The sequence below is a fragment of the Pongo pygmaeus genome, chromosome 2 (genome assembly GCF_028885625.2).
Source record: "Pongo pygmaeus isolate AG05252 chromosome 2, NHGRI_mPonPyg2-v2.0_pri, whole genome shotgun sequence".
NCBI classification, from domain to species: Eukaryota; Metazoa; Chordata; class Mammalia; order Primates; family Hominidae; genus Pongo; species Pongo pygmaeus.
The window spans coordinates 207,075,265-207,093,723 of record NC_085930.1 but is presented as its reverse complement, the minus strand read 5'-3'; the positions used below and the strand labels follow the sequence as shown (position 1 = coordinate 207,093,723).

At 41.0% G+C, this 18,459-nt stretch overlaps 1 protein-coding gene across 1 annotated transcript in view; it reads right to left on the bottom strand.

Moving 5' to 3' along the window:
* The window catches only part of PAK2 (p21 (RAC1) activated kinase 2), a 110,256-nt gene that overhangs the window by 19,450 nt on the left and 72,347 nt on the right, over positions 1-18,459 (bottom strand). The window contains exons 3-8 of the mRNA XM_063661366.1: positions 10,035-10,135; positions 8,900-9,047; positions 6,697-6,728; positions 5,390-5,497; positions 4,178-4,310; positions 1,416-1,479 (exon numbers count right to left, since the gene is read on the bottom strand). Coding sequence (XP_063517436.1) covers positions 1,416-1,479; positions 4,178-4,310; positions 5,390-5,497; positions 6,697-6,728; positions 8,900-9,047; positions 10,035-10,135 — 586 coding nt within the window. The remainder of the gene's footprint in view (positions 1-1,415; positions 1,480-4,177; positions 4,311-5,389; positions 5,498-6,696; positions 6,729-8,899; positions 9,048-10,034; positions 10,136-18,459) is intronic.

Here is an 18,459-nt window from a genome sequence, read left to right as displayed (position 1 = left end):
GAAGGAAGGGAAGGAAGGGAAGGGAGGAAGGAAGGAAAGGAAGGAAGGGAAGGAAGGGAGGAAGGAAGGGAAGGAAGCGCGGAAGGAAGGGAAGGAAGGGAGGAAGGAAGGGAAGGAAGGGAGGAAGGAAGGGAAGGAAGGAAGGGAAGGAAGGGAGGAAGGAAGGGAAGGAAGGGAGGAAGGAAGGGAAGGAAGGGCGGAAGGAAGGGAAGGAAGGGAGGAAGGAAGGGAAGGAAGGGAGGAAGGAAGGGAAGGAAGGGAGGAAGGAAGGGAAGGAAGGGAGGAAGGAAGGGAAGGAAGGGAGGAAGGAAGGGAAGGAAGGAAGGGAAGGAAGGGAGGAAGGAAGGGAAGGAAGGGAGGAAGGAAGGGAAGGAAGGGAAGGAAGGAAGGGAAGGAAGGGAGGAAGGAAGGGAAGGAAGGGAGGAAGGAAGGGAAGGAAGGAAGGGAAGGAAGGGAAGGAAGGAAGGGAAGGAAGGGAAGGAAGGAAGGGAAGGAAGGGAGGAAGGAAGGGAAGGAAGGGAGGAAGGGAGGAAGGAAGGGAAGGGAGGAAGGAAGGGAAGGAAGGGAGGAAGGAAGGGAGGGAAGGGAGGGAAGGAAGGGAAGGAAGGGAAGGAAGGGAAGGAAGGGAAGGAAGGGAGGAAGGAAGGGAAGGAAGGGAAGGAAGGGAGGAAGGAAGGGAAGGAAGGGAAGGAAGGGAGGAAGGAAGGGAAGGAAGGGAAGGGAGGAAGGAAGGGAGGAAGGAAGGGAAGGAAGGGAGGAAGGAAGGGAGGAAGGAAGGGAAGGAAGGGAGGGAAGGAAGGGAGGAAGGAAGGAAGGAAGGGAAGGAAGGGAGAAAGGAAGGGAAGGAAGGGAGGAAGGAAGGGAGGAAGGAATTCATATGGAAGTTTTCAAAAATGGCTTAAGCCCTCACTCTAAATTCACAGAATGCTTTCCAGAGTTTAATAACATTAAAAATTAAGGTGTTTATTTGCTTCCAAGCAACAGAAAAAAGGAGTTTAGTTAGTATACTTTAAAAATACAAATTACACAACAAAATCAGAAGATCAGTAGACTCAAAATTCAATACACAATGACATGATCTAAATGCATTTTTTTATTGCTTATAATCCTGCAGTAAATATTCTTATTGTCTTTTAAATATATTTTATAGGCAATTCTTCCCTCTAATTCTTTATCACGGATGTGAAATGACACTTAAGAAAAAATAATGATACACAGTCACTGCTAACAACTAGTACAGTTTTTTAACAGCATCTACAAATAACTGCATTATTTATTTACACAAATCCCCCAAAGGTACCACTCACAGAATACTATATAAGTACTCGATGTCAGCAGGCAAAATAAACATCATGCTATAAAGCCAGGAAATACTGAATACTGAATATTATCGTAATACAGTCACAGATACTTACCCTTGCCCAATTTTTTCATATCTTGTATATTTTTTCTTAGGGTCACCTATGCTCACAATAGTTCCTAGAATAAACAAAAAGCTGGAAGCTCAGTCAAGCATTTTAAGTGTAAACTGATTGTGATATTATTATTCCTTTTAATCAACTCCACTGTTTTTATAAGTGATTTTCAAACATAATACTAAGTTCCAAAAATAACAGGTTTCAAACACAAAACACTAAAGAAACTTAAATACATAATAAAAGTTTAAAAGTATCAGAAACAAGACACATTAAAAGTTTAAAAGTAACAGAAACAAGAAGACACATTATTTCCATTAGGTTAGACCTCCTAACTAATCATTTGCTCAATAATGGTCACATTTTGGAAAGACTGTACCAGTTTGTCAGAGATTAATTAGGTTCTCAGATGTTCAGTTTTAGAATCAGGTAATCTCAAGGAAATAGACATATTTGAATATAAAATAGATGTATTTGAATATAGAAATAGGTATATTTGAATATATCTATTAATAGATAAGTTTGAGACTACTTAGTATTATAAATAATAAAGGCTATCTAAACCCTAAATGGTCTTTCTGACTCTTCCAGTATACATATCATCTTTCAATACATTTAGAAAACCACTTATTACCATAAAAATTACTATGCTCTAACATGAACTAATCATATGTTTGTTTTAGGAAAGTTCAAAGTCACAAGAAACAGGTTTTAAAATTAGGAAGTTGGACATAAAATCCTAACTTATATTCTTATTACTAGTAAGAAAAACCACATTAAACTTCCACTTGCTCAAGGTAAAAATGGACAAGACCATATCAAGGAAACTCACATAAATAATTTTATGTAGGTACCCAACCTCAAGTCAACAAGCAAAGAAACAGGATCAACAATAAGAGGCTAAGAGCAAAAAGATACCAAAAAGACTGGGCATGTGATAGCTAAAGGTCACAATTGAATGATGACAATTAGGATTCTAGTTAATTTTTTTTCTTTTTTTAAGTAGCAGCTCTCCTAAAATAATTCTTATATGCCCATAGAGTAACAGAGCAGGCCGGGTGTGGTGACTCATGCCTGAGGTCAGGAGTTTGAGACCAGCCCAGCCAACATGGTGAAATGCCATCTCTATTAAAAATACAAAAATTAGTGGGGTGTGGTGGCGCACACCTGTACTCCCAGCTACTCGGGAGGCTGAGGCAGAAGAAATGCTTGAACTGGAGAGGCAGAGATTGCAGTGAGCCACGCCACTGCACTCCAGCCTGGGTGACAGAGCGAGGCTCTGTCTCAAAAAAAAAATAATAATAATAATGATAATAATAATAATAACAGAGTAAGAGCCAGGTTTATACTTGAAAGCACTGAGAAATCAAAAGCAAATAAACATGGGGCATGTAAACATTTGTTTATTTTTTAGAGACAGGGTCTCACTCTGTCACCCAGGCTGGAGTGCAGTGGTGCAATTACAGCTCACTACAGCCTTGAACTCATGAGCTCAAGCAATCCTCCTGCCTCAGGCTCCCAGTCAGCTGGGACTACAGACACGCACCACCATGCCTCGTTAATTTTCTTTCTTTCTTTCTTTTTTTTTTTGGGTAGAGTCGGGGTCTAAGTTGTATATAGTTCGGCCTTGAACTACTGGAATCCAGCTATCCTCCTATCTTGGCCAGCCAACGTACTGAGATTATAGGTTTGAGCCACTATGCCCAGCCTTTATGTTTAAAACAATCCTTCCATAAAGTATTTTTCCTTGAACCCTCTAGATTAGCATTCTTTAATTGTTAATTTTATTTATTATTATTTTTTGAGACTGAGTCTCGCTCTTTCGCCCAGGCTGGAGTGCAGTGGCACGATCTCGGCTCACTGCAATCTCCACCTCCCGGGTTCAAGTGATTCTCCTGCTTTAGCTCCCCAAGTAGCTGGGATTACAGGCACCTGCCATGACACCTTGCTAATTTTTGTGTTTTTAGTAGAGATGGGGTTTTGCCATGTTGGCCAGGCTAGTCTTGCTCCTGACCTCAAGTGATCCGCCCCCCTTGGTCTCCCAAAGTGCTGGGATTACAGGCATGAGCCACAGTGCCCGGCCAGTTAGCATTTTTTTTTTTTTTTTGAGATGGAGCCTCACTCTGTTGCCAGGCTGGAGTGCAGTGGCGCGATCTCAGCTCACTATAACCTCCGCCTCCCGGGTTCAAGTGATTCTCTTGCCTCAGCCTCCCAAGCAGCTGGTTACTACAGGCACTTTGCCACCATGCCCAGCTGATTTTTGTGTTTTTAGTAGAGACGGGGTTTCACCATGTTGGCCAGGATGGTCTCGATCTCTTGACCTTGTGATCCGCCCACCTCAGCCTCCCAAAGTGCTGGGATTGCAGGTGTGAGCCACTGCGCCCGGCCCAGTGACGCAATGTTGGCACACTATAACCTCCACCTCCTGGGTTCAAGTGATTCTCCTGCCTTAGCCTCCGAGTAGCTGGGATTACAGGCACATGCCAGCACATACAGCTAATTTTTGTATTTTTAGTAGAGACGGGGTTTCACCATGTTGGCCAGGCTGGTCTTGAACTCCTGACCTAGTGCTGGGATTTAGGGGTGAGCCACCACACCCGGCGACATCACCAGATTGTAACTGAAGCTACTGTTGCTATAAGGAAACAATTTATTCTTTATACTTTAAGTCACAATGTAAGGTGTAAGTTAAAATTCGTCTGGGCCAAATGTTTTAAGAGCTGTTAACAATTTAACAATGATGTAAAATGTAGATAACATACTTAATTTCTCCATAATCTCTTCATCTGTCATCTTAGTCTTCTTTTTCTGTTTGTCTAAAGACTTGGCACCACCATCAACATTTGAATCACCAACTGGTGCAGGAACAGGGTCAATTACAGACCGTGTGTAAATCTGTGGAGAAACAGTTCATTACTAAGGTTTGAGGAATAATGTTTTCAGATATTCTTCCTGGCACACTAATTCAGTTCTTTGATTTTTAATCTGAACTAAGTCGTCTTTTCTATTGTTCTAAATAATGAGAACACTATTTTCAGATATAAAAGATGCGTAACTAAGAAGAATAAATGTGAAACATTTTTCTTTGGCATAGCATGTATATATTTGAAAAGCTGTCTAGTAAAACAGCAGGTCCATGAATGAAATTTAAGTGTGACCAGGTCTAAAATGGTATAACAATGTATCAAAAAGCATGGTTTAAAAATCATGTTTTTACTACAAATGGTAAGGAAAATGCAAAAGAATGGAAACCTTGATGTTGAAAGAACTATTATTAATTCCCACAAAAGTTTTTACACAATTATAATGCCTACCACCCAATTCAAACAGCCAGGTCGAAAGGCTAAAGAAAACGGAGTCCTCTGCCATCAGCTCGGCATCCAGAGGCCGTCCCCGAGCTCTGCCTGCCCGCTGTGCCAGAAGCACAGCCCGTTCCACGGCACAGCACCTTCCACACACTCTACCTGCAGTACTGCAGGGAGCAGAATGGTAACTGCAGTCATTCATCATTTAAAAAATTCTCCCTTACCTGGTTAGGAATTTCATTCTCAACTGCCTTTTGAATGACATCAAGGCGCTGAGAGAAGTGTAAAATGGGAGATTAAAACGCATAATCTGGGTAAGAGGAAAGCTCTAAGTTTTAGATTTAGTCGTCATCTACATTGAGACAAACAGAGAAAGCTTGGGAAATAGATGAACCCTCTGGAAAAGGTGTACTATACAAAGAAAAAAGCCCAGTGAGGTGAGTGCGTTAACTCTTAAAGACATCACATTTTAATCTTCAGAAAACTAGTTTTAGGTGAGTGGTCTTTGGGTACAGATTTCTTGGTTAAATTTCCCCATACTAAACGATTTTAAACTTGAGGGCTTTTTAAAAGCAATCACTGAAAGTCAAATACAGACTCTGCTGTTTTTTAAAACACACGTGCACACACACAGCCTAGATCACCAATGGAGATTGGTGAATCACTCACTGATTTCGTGTGATCCGGTCGCGGGGCAATAACGGGAGGAGCAGTCTCTTCATCATCATCCTCCTCCTCTGTCACTACTGCAGGTGCTTCTGTTCCCTTGGCATTCAGCTGCGTTGATGATGAGCAAAGTAAGGAAAACAAGTCCAATAGGCTTAAATGCGACTACAGCCCTTTATGAACGTACTTCAAAAAGTTTGCTTCTTTGATAGCTCATTTCAAAACCACTAAATCTCATTAGCTCTTAGATAACTCAACAGAATTATAATCTAACATAATAAGGTGATTCTATGAATTATGAAAAAGTTTATGAAATATATATGGTGAGTACCAAATATTTTTAATAAAGTACTATTTACCCTAAGCATACATATACAATGTCCTGAAAGTAAACTATGTTACTTGTTAAGACCAAAATCAAAGATCCTCTGGGCTTTGTATATCAGAGACAACTGATGACATTTAAAACAGTCAGATTTGGGGCCGGGCACGGTGGCTCACGCCTGTAATCCCAGCACTTTGGTAGGCCGAGGCGGGTGGATCACACGGTCAGGAGATCGAGACCATCCTGGCTAACACGGTGAAACCCCGTCTCTACTAAAAACACAAAAAATTAGCTGGTCGTGGTGGCACACGCCTGTAATCCCAGCTACTCGGGAGGCTGAGGCAGGAGAATGGAGTGAACCCGGGAGGCGGAGCGTGCAGTGAGCCAAGATCGCGTCACTGCACTCCAGCCTGGGCGACAGAGCGAGACTCCAATTCAAAATAAATAAATAAATAAATTAATTAATTAATTAAAATTAAATTAAATATTAAAAAATAAAACTCCAGGAGACTGTTTCCTCCCAATTGAGAAACTGCAAATAAAACGACTGTTTCCAAAAACTGACTGTGTTTATGCGATAACTAAATTTCAGATGACTCTGAAGACTGACAAGGTTCAACTGCTCAGCACCTTTCCATAGTCTATATTCAGTAAAATAGTACCAGAAGGAGAAATGAGGGATGGAGAGGAAAACATATGCTAGCAAGTTCTTTGTGTTCACGTTTGTATATGTTAACATTACCAAAGGTAGCTAAACTGTTCTGAAGGTCATTATAAATTTTAGTTACATTAAGTATCACATCAAGGAATTTCTATTTAATACAGCTTCTTCAACTAATCAGGTGGCTAGCTAAAAACACCTATTGAGTAGTTATTTACCTCTGATGGCTGTATATTTATTTTAGAAAGCAAAATAAAAACTGAGATTTGTCTTGGGTAACCTAAATTAGAACAAGAGATAAAAGAAATAATATCATTAACTTACTGCTGGTGTTCCAGAAGGAAAGCCATCTTTCTCTGAATGTGAAACAAAACATAATATTAGCAATTCAAGAAATAGCACTTTTATATGATAAAAGGAAAAAAAATAAAGCAGAGAAAGTGAAATGTTCTTAAACTGTTTTCAAGTTGAATTAACTCTTGAGAAAAATGACCACGCAAGTAGTCAAATAAGAATTTATATAAGACCAAGCTAAGGAATCTGAAATCTACATGAAACTATAAATTTAGTAAAAATCAGTGAATTACATATTTAAAATGGGTGAATTGTATCGCATGTAAATTATATCTCAATAAAGCTATCAAAATTTAGTTTGAAAGTATACCTATCAATCTGTATTTATTAAAACAAAACAAATTTATTGATAAAGATACTTTCTCCAGAAAACTGCTGACTGAGGAATTTAATGCAACAATTAAGACAATGACAATTGTGCAAAGTAAAATTCTGACATTGTTTTTTCTTTTAAAAATGCCCAGAGACATATGTGTGTGTGTGTGTGTGTGTGTATACGTGTGTGTATATATATATGTATATATATATCGTATATCACATACACACACATATATCACATATAACATACACACAGGCCGGACGCGGTAGCTCACGCCTGTAATCCTAGCACTTTGGGAGGCCGAGAGACGGGCAGATCACCTGAGGTCGGGAGTTCAAGACCAGCCTGACCAACATGGAGAAATCCAGTCTCTACTAAAGATACAAAATTAGCCGGGTGTGGTGGCGCATGCTTGTAATGTCAGCTACTCAGGAGGCTGAGGCAGGAGAATTGCTTGAACCCGGGAGGCGGGGGTTCTGGCAAGCCGAGATTGCGCCATTGCACTCCAGCCTGGGCAACAGAGTAAACTCCGGCTCAAAAACAAAACAAAACACACACACACACACGCACACACACACATATATGCATGTATGTGTACCAGGTGAAAATAAGCTACCATTTTGTGGTTAAACATTGATTTTTCAAAAAAATTACTAATTTACACACAGACTTACTGGTTGATAGAGAAGTTCTAGGAGCAAGTGTGACCTTTTCCTAAGGGTGTACTAGACTCAACAAAAAAAGGTCAAGATCACTTGCAAAAAGATTTCTATTTCTCCCTTGCGCATGGCCTTTGTTTCTGTGAGGATGCAAACATTAAGTATAATCCATTAAAATCACATGTATGATTTTAGCTCAATCATATTGCTTTTGAAAACCACATGTATGACTTCAGAGACAGACAAACATATTGAAAAATGGCATCCTGAGGATGTAGTGAGCAAAATCTAAACTGAGGGAACAGGACAAATGATCTTGTTTCTGCAATAAATAAACGGCAAGAAAAGACATCATGAACCAGTGTGTGGGAGGGGAAGCCTAAAGATCAAAAGAGATTCAAGAGATGTATCAACCAACTGCATTGCATAACTTTACTCTGATCTTTATTTGAACAAAAACTATTTTTAAAAATCCACTACACCAACTCTTACACTATATACCAATTCACTGGTTCTCTCATAGGTAACGGTATATCTCAGATACTGAGCAACTTGGAAAACAAAGTACATCAAACCCAATTTCCATCCAGCTATATTCATCCAGAAAGTAAAATTTACATTGCTGTGACTATGTAGATAATATTCCAGATATTCCATTTCTGAGGTATAAATCCTTTTAGTTCTAACGCTTCTTTCATATATGATTTATCTATTTTATATATTAAAATACATATATTCTATTATCTGCACACTTATGAGTTTCAATTTTTTGAGTGGACCTAAACATTTTTTAGTTCAACCTCCTCTTGTCCCATTAACAATAAATGTATTTCTAGTATGAACATGTCTATCAACCAGCGTCTTTTCCTTTGATTGCTGAAAGTCATTTAAAAGCGGTGAGGAGTGAAAAATGAAAACAAAAACACAGCAATGAGGAGAAAAAACCAAATAAACAAAAAGCCAAAATATTCATCAACTCCCGTTTCTGGCAAACCTATGAGATTACTATAATTCACAGATCCAAATCATGCTTCAGAACTGCCCTGGATCAGTCTACAAAAGGTAGAATCTACCCAGGGAAAAAACGTTATCAACAAGAACCACAGTTTAGCTTTTCATTTTTCCAGGAGTAATCTTTTTATCTAGAAGTGCTTCACAAATCTCCATCTGATCCAGCCTTACACCACTGTCTTACCAGGAGGAGTAAAGCTCAGATATTTCTGCTTCACTGTGTTGGAGTCGTAGAACTTTAGGACATCCAGCACAGCCTGAGGATTCTTCTTTTGCTCTAGTTTGGTGATATTGGAGGTCTGTAGTAATCGAGCCCACTGTTCTGGCATACCCTAACAAAAAGATATTCAGAAATTAGTTATGGTTTAAATTGATGCAATAAAATTAATTTCCAGAGATAAATGACAAAATACACAAAACAAACCAACCTTTTGAGTGTAGGTTTGACTAAATTTTAAAAGATCTCGTTTTCTAAAGGTCTATTTTTTCTTTTTTCTTTTTTTGAGACAGAGTCTCGCTCTGTCACCCAAGCTGGAGTGCAGTCGTGCGAGACCTTGGCTCACTGTAAGCTCCACCTCCCGGGTTCCCGCCATTCTCCTGCCTCAGCCTCCCGAGTAGCTGGGACTACAGATGCCCGCCACCACGCCTGGCTAATTTTTTGTATTTTTAGTAGAGACGGGGTTTCACCATGTTAGCCAGGATAGTCTCAATCTCCTGAACTTGTGATCTGCCCGCCTCGGCCTCCCAAAGTGCTGGGATTACAGGCGTGAGCCACCGCGCCTGGCCTAGGTGTATTTTTTCTAAGTCTGTTTTGCATAACTATAATTAGTAGGCTCTGCTCTCTAGGAAAATGATATATCCAACCACTAACACTTTTATAAAAAGCAAAAAGCAGTAAGAATTCATAGTTAACATATAGATAGAAATGTTAATTTCTCTTTTTTTGAGACGGAGTTTCGCTCTTCTTGCCCAGGCTGGAGTGCAATGGCACAGTCTCTGCTCACTGCAACCTCCATCTCCCAGGTTCACGTGATTCCCCTGCCTCGGCCTCCTGAGTAGTTGGAATTACAGGCGTACACCACCACGCTTGGCTAATTTTTTTGTATTTTTAGTAGGGATGGGGTTTCACCATGTTGGCCACGCTGGTCTCGAACTCCTGACCTCAAATGATCTGCCAGCCTTGGCCTCCCAAAGTGCTGGGATTACAGGCGTGTGCCACCGCACCTGGCCTGAAATGTTAATTTCAAATTTAATAATGAAGGAAAATGTTTGAGTGCTATTTTAAATGTTATAAATGGGCCCGAACTAGGTTAACTTACAGTGAATTCTCCAGTAACAGCATCAAAGCCAACATGGATGGTGTGCTCAAAATCAGATGGAGGAGAAATTTCTGGCCGTTCCTTTTCTTTCTTTTTACTTCCTAGAGAGCATTAGAAAAAAAGAAAAGAATCAAACTATTTAAACAAGACTAGTAAAGGCACTTATAATTTTATTTTTTGTCTTTTTTTTTTAAATGGAGTTTCGCTCTTGTTGCCCAGGCTGGAGTGCAGTGGTGCAATCTCAGCTGAATGCAACCTCTGCTTCCTGGGTTCAAACCATCCTCCTGCCTCAGTCTCCCAAGTAGCTGGGATTACAGGTGCCCACCATCATGCCGGGCTAATTTTTCTATTTTTAGTAGAGACAGGGTTCCATCATGTTGATCAGGCTGGTCTCAAACTCCTGATCCACCTGCCTTGGCCTCCCAAAGTGCTGAGATTACAGATGTGAGCCAACGCATGCCCGGCATATTATGTTCATATTTTTCCTAAAACATATTAGGATCAAAGTTATTCTAGAAAACATAGTAGAATCAAAGTTATTCTAGAAAAGATTTCCCCTAAAAACTGGCTGATAGGAAACTAGTAAATGAAGTAAAGCAGACTGTCCTGCCATAAAGTAGGGCTGGACACAACCAAACACTGGGGAGGCACATGGAGTGACCAACGGCAGGCCGGAGTAACAGAGCACAGGCAGAAGAGACACCCCCTTCGGGCACCAGCTCTCTCACAAAGGGCTACATCTCAGATACTGAGCAGTGTGGACAGCAAACACAGCAAACCCCATTTCCACTCAGTTACATTCATCAGGAAGTCAGATTTGCATTACTGTAACTCCGCAGATAATACACACTGTCAAGACAAGTAGTTGACAAAGCCACCTCTCCTTTTTTGTGCAAGCCTAATCCTTTCTTTTTAGCAGAGTTACTAACTGTCACATTTTAAAACTACGCAGTTTTTCTATGGTCCGATTGTAAATTATTTCTGCAACATTTCTGCCACGCACCTATCAATAATGTTCTCTGTAAACTCCAACACATCAGTTCCTTCCCCCCGTCCCCTCCCTCTCAGCTCCTCCTGCTCTAATCCCCAGTAGCTCATGCCTAGGCTTCCTGCACAGTTACCGTCCATGACATCCCTTCACTCCTGCCCTGTGCTGGAATCTATTTTCTGGAACTTATGTTTTCCTCCTCTTGATTTATCCCTTTAGTTGATAGTTCTTGACTATATATATATAAGTTGGAACCCTCAGCATTTCCAGTGTTGCCATTTAGAAGGCCAGCGCCATTTTGGTTCTTGTTTGGAGCCACTGTTGAAAGTCAATTGTCTGTATACTTGTGAGTCTATCTCTGAAGGCTCTGCTCTGTTGGAAGGCTCTGCTCTGTTGCAATTATCTGTCTGCCTTTATGCCACTATCAGACTGCCTTGATTATTTTATTGCCATTTTGTAATACTCATTGAAACTATGTCACGTAAGTCTTTTTCTTTTGTCAAAGCTGTTTGGGTAATGCAGGTCCTCTGCATTTCCCTATGAATTTTAGAATGAGCTTATTAATTTCTACAGAAAGCCTGTTGGAATTCTGACTAGAATTGGAATGAATGTACAGATGAATTTTAGGGAGAATTTCTTTCTTTCTTTTTTATAGGGAGTCTCATTCTGTCGCCCAGGCTGGAGTGCAGTGGCGTAATCTCAGCTCACTGCAACCTCTGCCTCCCGGGTTCAAGCAATTCTCCTACCTCAGCCTTCTGAGTAGCTGGGATTACAGGCATGCACCACCATACCAGGCTGATTTTTATAATTTCTGGTAGAGATGGGGTTTCACCATGTCGGCCAGGCTGGTCTCAAACTCCTGGCCTCAAGCGATCCACCTGCTTTGGCCTGCCAAAGTGCTGGGATTACAGACATGAGCCACTGCGCCTAGCTGAGAATTTATTTCTTGATTTCTTAACAACACCGAGTTTTCTGATCCATGAAAACAGCAAATCTTTTCATTTATTTAGGTCTTTAAAAATTTCTCTCGGCAGTGTTTGCAGTTGTCTTTATCTGTTCGGTACGCTTTATCAGAATACCATTGCCTAGGCAATTTATTAATATAAACATTAGAAGCTGGCTGGGAGCAGTAGCTCATGCCTGTAATCCCGGCACTTTGGGAGACTGAGGTGGGCAGATCACATGAGGCCAGGAGTTCAAGACCCATCTGGCCAACACGGCAAAACACTGTATCTAAAATGCAAACTTTAGCCGAGTATAGTGGCACGAGAATTGCTTGAACCCAGGAGGTGGAGGCTGCAGTGAGCCGAGATTGTGTCTCTGCACTCCCCAGCCTGGGTCACAGCGTGAGACTCTGTCTCAAAAAAATAAAAGTTCATTTGGCTCACAGTTATCCTGGAGGCTGGAAAGTCCCCCAGATCAAGGATCAAGAAGCCACATCTGGTGAGGGTCCTTCTTGTTGTGTCATAACGTAGCAGAAGGCATCATATTGCAAGAAAGAGAGCAGGAGAGGGCCAAACTGGCTCTCATAACCAACTCGCATCCACAATAAAGACATGAGTCCATCCGTGAGCACTCGCGTCGCCTCTTGAAGGTCCCATCTCTCAACACTGTCTTACTGGGGCTTCAGTTTCTAACACATGAACTCCGGGGGACACTTCGAAACAGAGCAGTAGTTATCAGTGCAGAGCACACACTGTTTCATCAGATTTCTGCCTCGATATTTCCTGATTGTGATACTATTGCAAATGGCAGTTTTAAAATTTCCTTTTTAATCATTCATTGTAGCCATAAAGAAACACAGTTGTTTCTTGAATACTAATCTTATATCCTGAAATTTGTTACACTTACTTCCACTAGTATTTTTGTAAATATACAATTTTGCTATAAAAATTCAATCATGTTGTTGGTGAATAAAATCAAGTTTACTTCTTTCCAGTCTGGATTCCTTTTATTCATTTTCTTAAAAAAAAATTTTTTTTTTGCCTTACTACATTAGCTAGACCCTTCAGTACACTGTCGAATAAAAGTGGATGAAGAGAAATTTTATTTTTCCTGATCTAAGAGGAAAAACTGTCATTCTTCTTACCGTTAAGTTTAATGCCAATGGTAGGTTTTTAAAAGATGTCCTTTATGAGGCTAAAGGGCATTCTCTTCTATTCCAAGTTTACTGAACACTTTTATCAGCAATGGATATTGGGTTCTGTCAAATGCCTTTTCTACATGTACTGAGACGAACCCATGGCTCATCTTTTCTATTGTGTTAATACAGTCAATAACATCAATCGATTTTCAAACTTAAACCAGTGAAATCCACTTGGTGATGATGTATTACCCTTTTTATACACTGCTGGATTCCAATTGCTAAAATCTTGCTAAGAATTTAACATTGGCCAGGCGCAGTGGCTCATGCCTGTAATCCTAGCACTTTGGGAGGCTGAGGCAGAGGGATCACTTGAGCTAAGGAGTTCGAGACCAGCCTGGACAACATGGTGAAGTCTTGTCTCTACTAAAAACACAATAATTAGCCAGGCGTGGTGGTGCATGCCTATAATCAATCCCACCTACTTGGGAGGCTGAGGCAGGAGAATCGCTTGAACCCGGGAGGTGGCAGTTGCAGTGAGCCAAGATCGCGCCACTGCACTCCAGCCTAGGCAACAAAGCAAGACTCCTTCTCCAAAAAAAAAGAGAAAAGAAAAAAAAAATTGGTACATATTTATTCATACCATCTTTTTAATATCTGTAAAATCTGTAGGGGTGCCACCACCTCTCTCATTCTCAATATTGGTAATTTGTCTCTCCTCCCCATCCACTGCCCATACCCCGTCAGTCTGGCTACACATTTATCCATTTTATTGACATTCTAAATGAATCTACTTTTGGTTGCAGTGATTTTTTTCTGCTGCTTTTTCCCCCTATTTCATTTATTCCCATTTTGCTTTTTATTATTTCCTTTCTTCTTCTTACTTTGGATTTCATCTGCTCTTCCCTTCTAGTTTATTAAGACGGCTTAGCTAAAGTCATTGATTTAAAATCTTTCCTTCTAATATGGTGTTTAATACTATAAGTTTTCCACTAAGTATTGCTTTAGCAGTATCCTACAAATACTGATGTTTTGAATTTTCATTCAGCTTAATATATTTTCTAAATATCTTTTTATTTGTGAAGTGCTTTCTTTACTTTACAAATACTTCCAGAGAACTTCTTGTGACTGATTTCTAATTGAATTATATTACGGTCACAAGAACACACTTTATATAATTTAAATCCTTTATTTATTTTATTTTTTTTTTGAGACAGAGTCTTGCTTTGTGGCCCAGGCTGGAGTGTAGTGACACAATCTTGGCTCACTGCAACCTCCGCCTCCTGGGTTCAAGCAATTCTTTGCCTCAGCCTCCCAAGTAGCTGGGATTACAGGTGCCCGCCACCAGGCCTGGCCAATTTTTGTATTTTTAGTAGAGACAGGGTAGAGAGAGGGTTTCACCATGTTGGTCAGGCTGGTCTTGATCTCCTGACCTCGTGATCCACCCACCTTGGCCTCGCAAAGTGCTGGGATTATAGGCGTGAGCCACTGTGCCCAGCCTATTTATTTATTTATTTTGAGAGGGAGTCTCGCTCTGTTGCCCAGGCTGGTGTGCAGTGGCACAATCTCAGCTCACTGCAGCCTTTGCCTCCCAGGTTCAAACGATTCTCCTTCCTCAGTCTCCCAAGTAGCTGGGATTACATGCGCCTGCTGCCACACCCAGCTAGTTTCTGTATTTTTAGTAAAGACAGGGTTTCGCCATGTTGGCCAGGCTGGTCTCGAACTCCTGACACCTCAAGTGATCTGCCCGCCTCAGCCTCCCAAAGTGCTGGGATTACAGGTATGAGCCACCGTGCCTGGCCAACATTTTTGAGAATTTTTAAAAGTAGACCTCCTGTGTCTTTAAAGAGAATGTATATTCTGCTGTTATTGTGTGGAGTGATCTATAAACATCTATTAGGTCAAGTTGGCTGATAGTTACATCAAATTTTTTATAGCCTTACTGATTTTATGTCTACTTTTTCTACCAATTACTGAGAGAAGTTTTGGAATCTCCAATTACAATTGAATTTGTCTGTTTCTTCTTGAAATCCTCTCAGTTTTTGCTTCCTGAATTTTGAAGCTGTTCTTAGGTACATACATATCTAGTTCTATTATATCATCTTAATGAACTGGTCCTATTATCACGAAATAACAACCTTCCTTATTATCACTGATAGTATTTTTTAGCTCTAAACTCTAGTTTGTCTGCTGTTTATAGAGCCAGCCCAGGTTTCTTTTAATTGTTAACACACCTTTTTTCTATCCTTTTATTTTGACCTATTTTGTGGCTTTATGTTTTAAAGTAGATTTCTTGTAGGTAGGTCTGTTTTTATCAATCTTTTCTGCCTTCTTTTGGACTAAGTATTTTGAGATTCCCTTTTATCTACTCAGTTGTTTCTTAAGCTAGAACTCTTCATCTACTATCATGTTTACCTGTTGAAATTGTACACTTCAATGGGTTTTAGTATATTTAGAGTTGTGCCATCATAATCACAATCTAACTTTAGAACATTTTTATCATACCCAGAAGAAACCTTGCACCTAATGGCAATGACTCCCCATTTCAGCCCTTGCCCCACCCCAAATTTCAGGCAACCACCAATCTACTTTGTCTCCATAGCTTTGCCTGTGCTGCTCATTAATATAAATGGGACCATACAATATGCAGTCTTTTGCGAATGACTTTTGTTACTTAACATTTTTGGGATTCATCCACGTTACAAGGTGTATCAGTGCTTTGTTTCTTAAAAACTCAAACGATTATCTTTCAAAGAAATTTAGATAAGAAAGAACGCATACCACAGGGGTCCCCAACCCCCAGGCCACGAACTGGTACCAGTCCGAGGCTTGTTAGGAACCGGCTGCACAGCAGGAACTGAGTGGCAGGTGAGTGAGCATCACTGCCTGAGCTCCACCTCCTGTCAGCTCAGGAGCCGCATTAGATTCTCATAGCGTGAACCCTATTGTGGACTGCGCACGCGAGGGATCTAGGTTGTGCGCTTCTTATGAGAACCTAATGTCTGATGACCTCAGATGGAACGGTTTATCTCGAAACCATTCCCCTACACCACTGGGTCTGTGGAAAAACTGTCTTCTGTGAAACCAATCCCGGGTGCCAAAAAGGTCAGGAACCACTGAGGTGCCACATCCAGTGCTTTTCATTCTTTCCTGTAAGTCCACATTTCCATCTGACATCACCTTCCTTCTGCCCGAAGGGCTTAGTTTAACATTTTTTGTAGTATGTCTGCTGACGATACACTCGTTCAGCTTTTACGCATTTAAAATTCTGTGTCTTCCTTTGTTTTGGAAAGACACTTTCAATAGTATAGAATTCTAGGCTGATAGATTTTTTCCCTTTAAATACTTTAAAGATGTTGTTCCTTGTCTTCTGGCTTGCACTGTTACTTAAAGTCTGTGATCACTCTATCTTTGTCCTATATATATGAGTCTTTTTTTTTTTTTTTCTGGTAGCTTTTAAAATTTTCTCTATCACTGTGTTTTTGTTGTTGTTGTTGTTGTTGTTTTTTTTTTTTTGGTTTGAAACAGGGTCTCGCTCTGACACCCAGGCCGGAGTGCAGTGGTGTGATCTCGGCTCACTGCAGCCTCAACCTCTGGGCTCAAGCTATCCTCCTGCCTCAGCCTACCAAGTCCTGGGAGTACAGGTACACACCACCCTGCCCAGATAATTTTTCTTTTTTTTTGTAGAGATGGGATTTTGCCATGTTGCCCAGGCTGGTCTTGAACTCCTGGGATCAAGTGATCCTCCCATACTGGCCTCCCAAAATCCTAGGATTGGAGGCATGAGCCACTGCGCCCGGCCCTATCACTGGTTTTAAACAATTTGATTACAGTAAGCCTTGGTGTAGTTTTCATGTTTCCTATGCTCAAATTTTGTTAAATTTCTTGAATCTGTGGGTTTACAGTTTTCATTAAATTTGGAAAATTTTAAGCCATTTTTCAAAGAAGTACGAGGATATTTAGTCTGGTTTTTATTGGATATGTTTGCTTAGAGAGTCTCTGTAATTTACCTGTTGATTTTCTTTCTTTTCCTCACCCCCGTGCCTAGGTTGCTGCCTCCTTTCCAGCACTAAATGGCACCATAAGCCCAGGTTTGCCTTGGTTCTAGCAGAGTGCAGCCCATCCTAAATGGGAGAGAGGAGTCCCCAAGGGGATATTCTGGTAGCAGTACAGGAAGGGTGGCTAAGGGTTCTTGCCAAGGGTCCTGTGGAATAAACCTCCTACCACATGGTGTTGCTGAACAGCTGCTCTATTTGGCATCCCCTTTGGCTGAGTTATACAGCAGGGTTTCCAAGGCTGGAAACAGTAATCCCGCCTCCCTCCTTTGCCTCTGGCTGTCCTCAGGGTAGTTCTCCCTATGCCGCCTGTGGGCTAAGGCAGGGACAGGCCTCCTGCCAGGGAACCCAAGATGGTGGGGAAGGTGGTTGTCCTCTTCAATCTCACTTTTTGCCGTGTAGAAACTGTGAATTGGGGGAGATTTTCCCACACTTGGCGCCAGGCGGACAGGGGGAAAGGGTGTTGCAGATACGGAAGTCCGATTCTTACAGCATGCCTGGAGTTCTTTCATTTCTCTGTGCCCCTGGGAACTGTCTCCTTCTCATATCTGAGTTCTTGGATGTTGCTGGCGATCATCTTAGTGCTGTATGTTCTTGGTTTTCTGTGGTGGCAGGGCAGAGTGAGTGAAGCCAGCGTGCTTCTACACCACCATTTTAGAGCTAGAAGTCACTATGTCCTCCACTTAATCATCATTAGTCAGATCTTTTAACTGTTATCTTTTCTCTCATATTTTCCATCTTTGTATTTCTGTTTAATTCTTTGGGAGAATTTTCTTTTCTTTTCTTTTTTTATTTGAGACAGAGTCTTGCACTGTTGCCCAGGCTGGAGTGCAATGGCGCAATCTTGGCTCACTGCAACCTCTGCCTCCCAGGTTCAAGTGATTCTCCTGCCTCAGCCTCCTGAGTAGCTGGGATTACAGGTGTATGCCACCAAGCCCAGCTAATTTTTGTATTTTTAGTAGAGACAGGATTTCACCATGTTGACCAGGCTGGTTTCGAACTTCTGATCTCAAGTGATCCACCCGCCTTGGCTTCCCAAAGTGCTGGGATCACAGGTGTGGGCCACCACTCCAGCAGGGAGAATTTTCTTGATTATCTTCCACTCTTCTTTCTATTGCTATCTTTTGTTTGTTTTGGTAATTTTATATGTTGATATTCCAAGAACTGTTTTCCATTGTTCTCTGATCATTCTTTCTCTGCGAACTCTTTTCTTGTTTCATGGATTCCTCTATCTCCTCTCTTTGAAGATTATACAGTATGTGTGTATGCACAGGCTGCAGTTTGGGGGTTGTTTTCTCC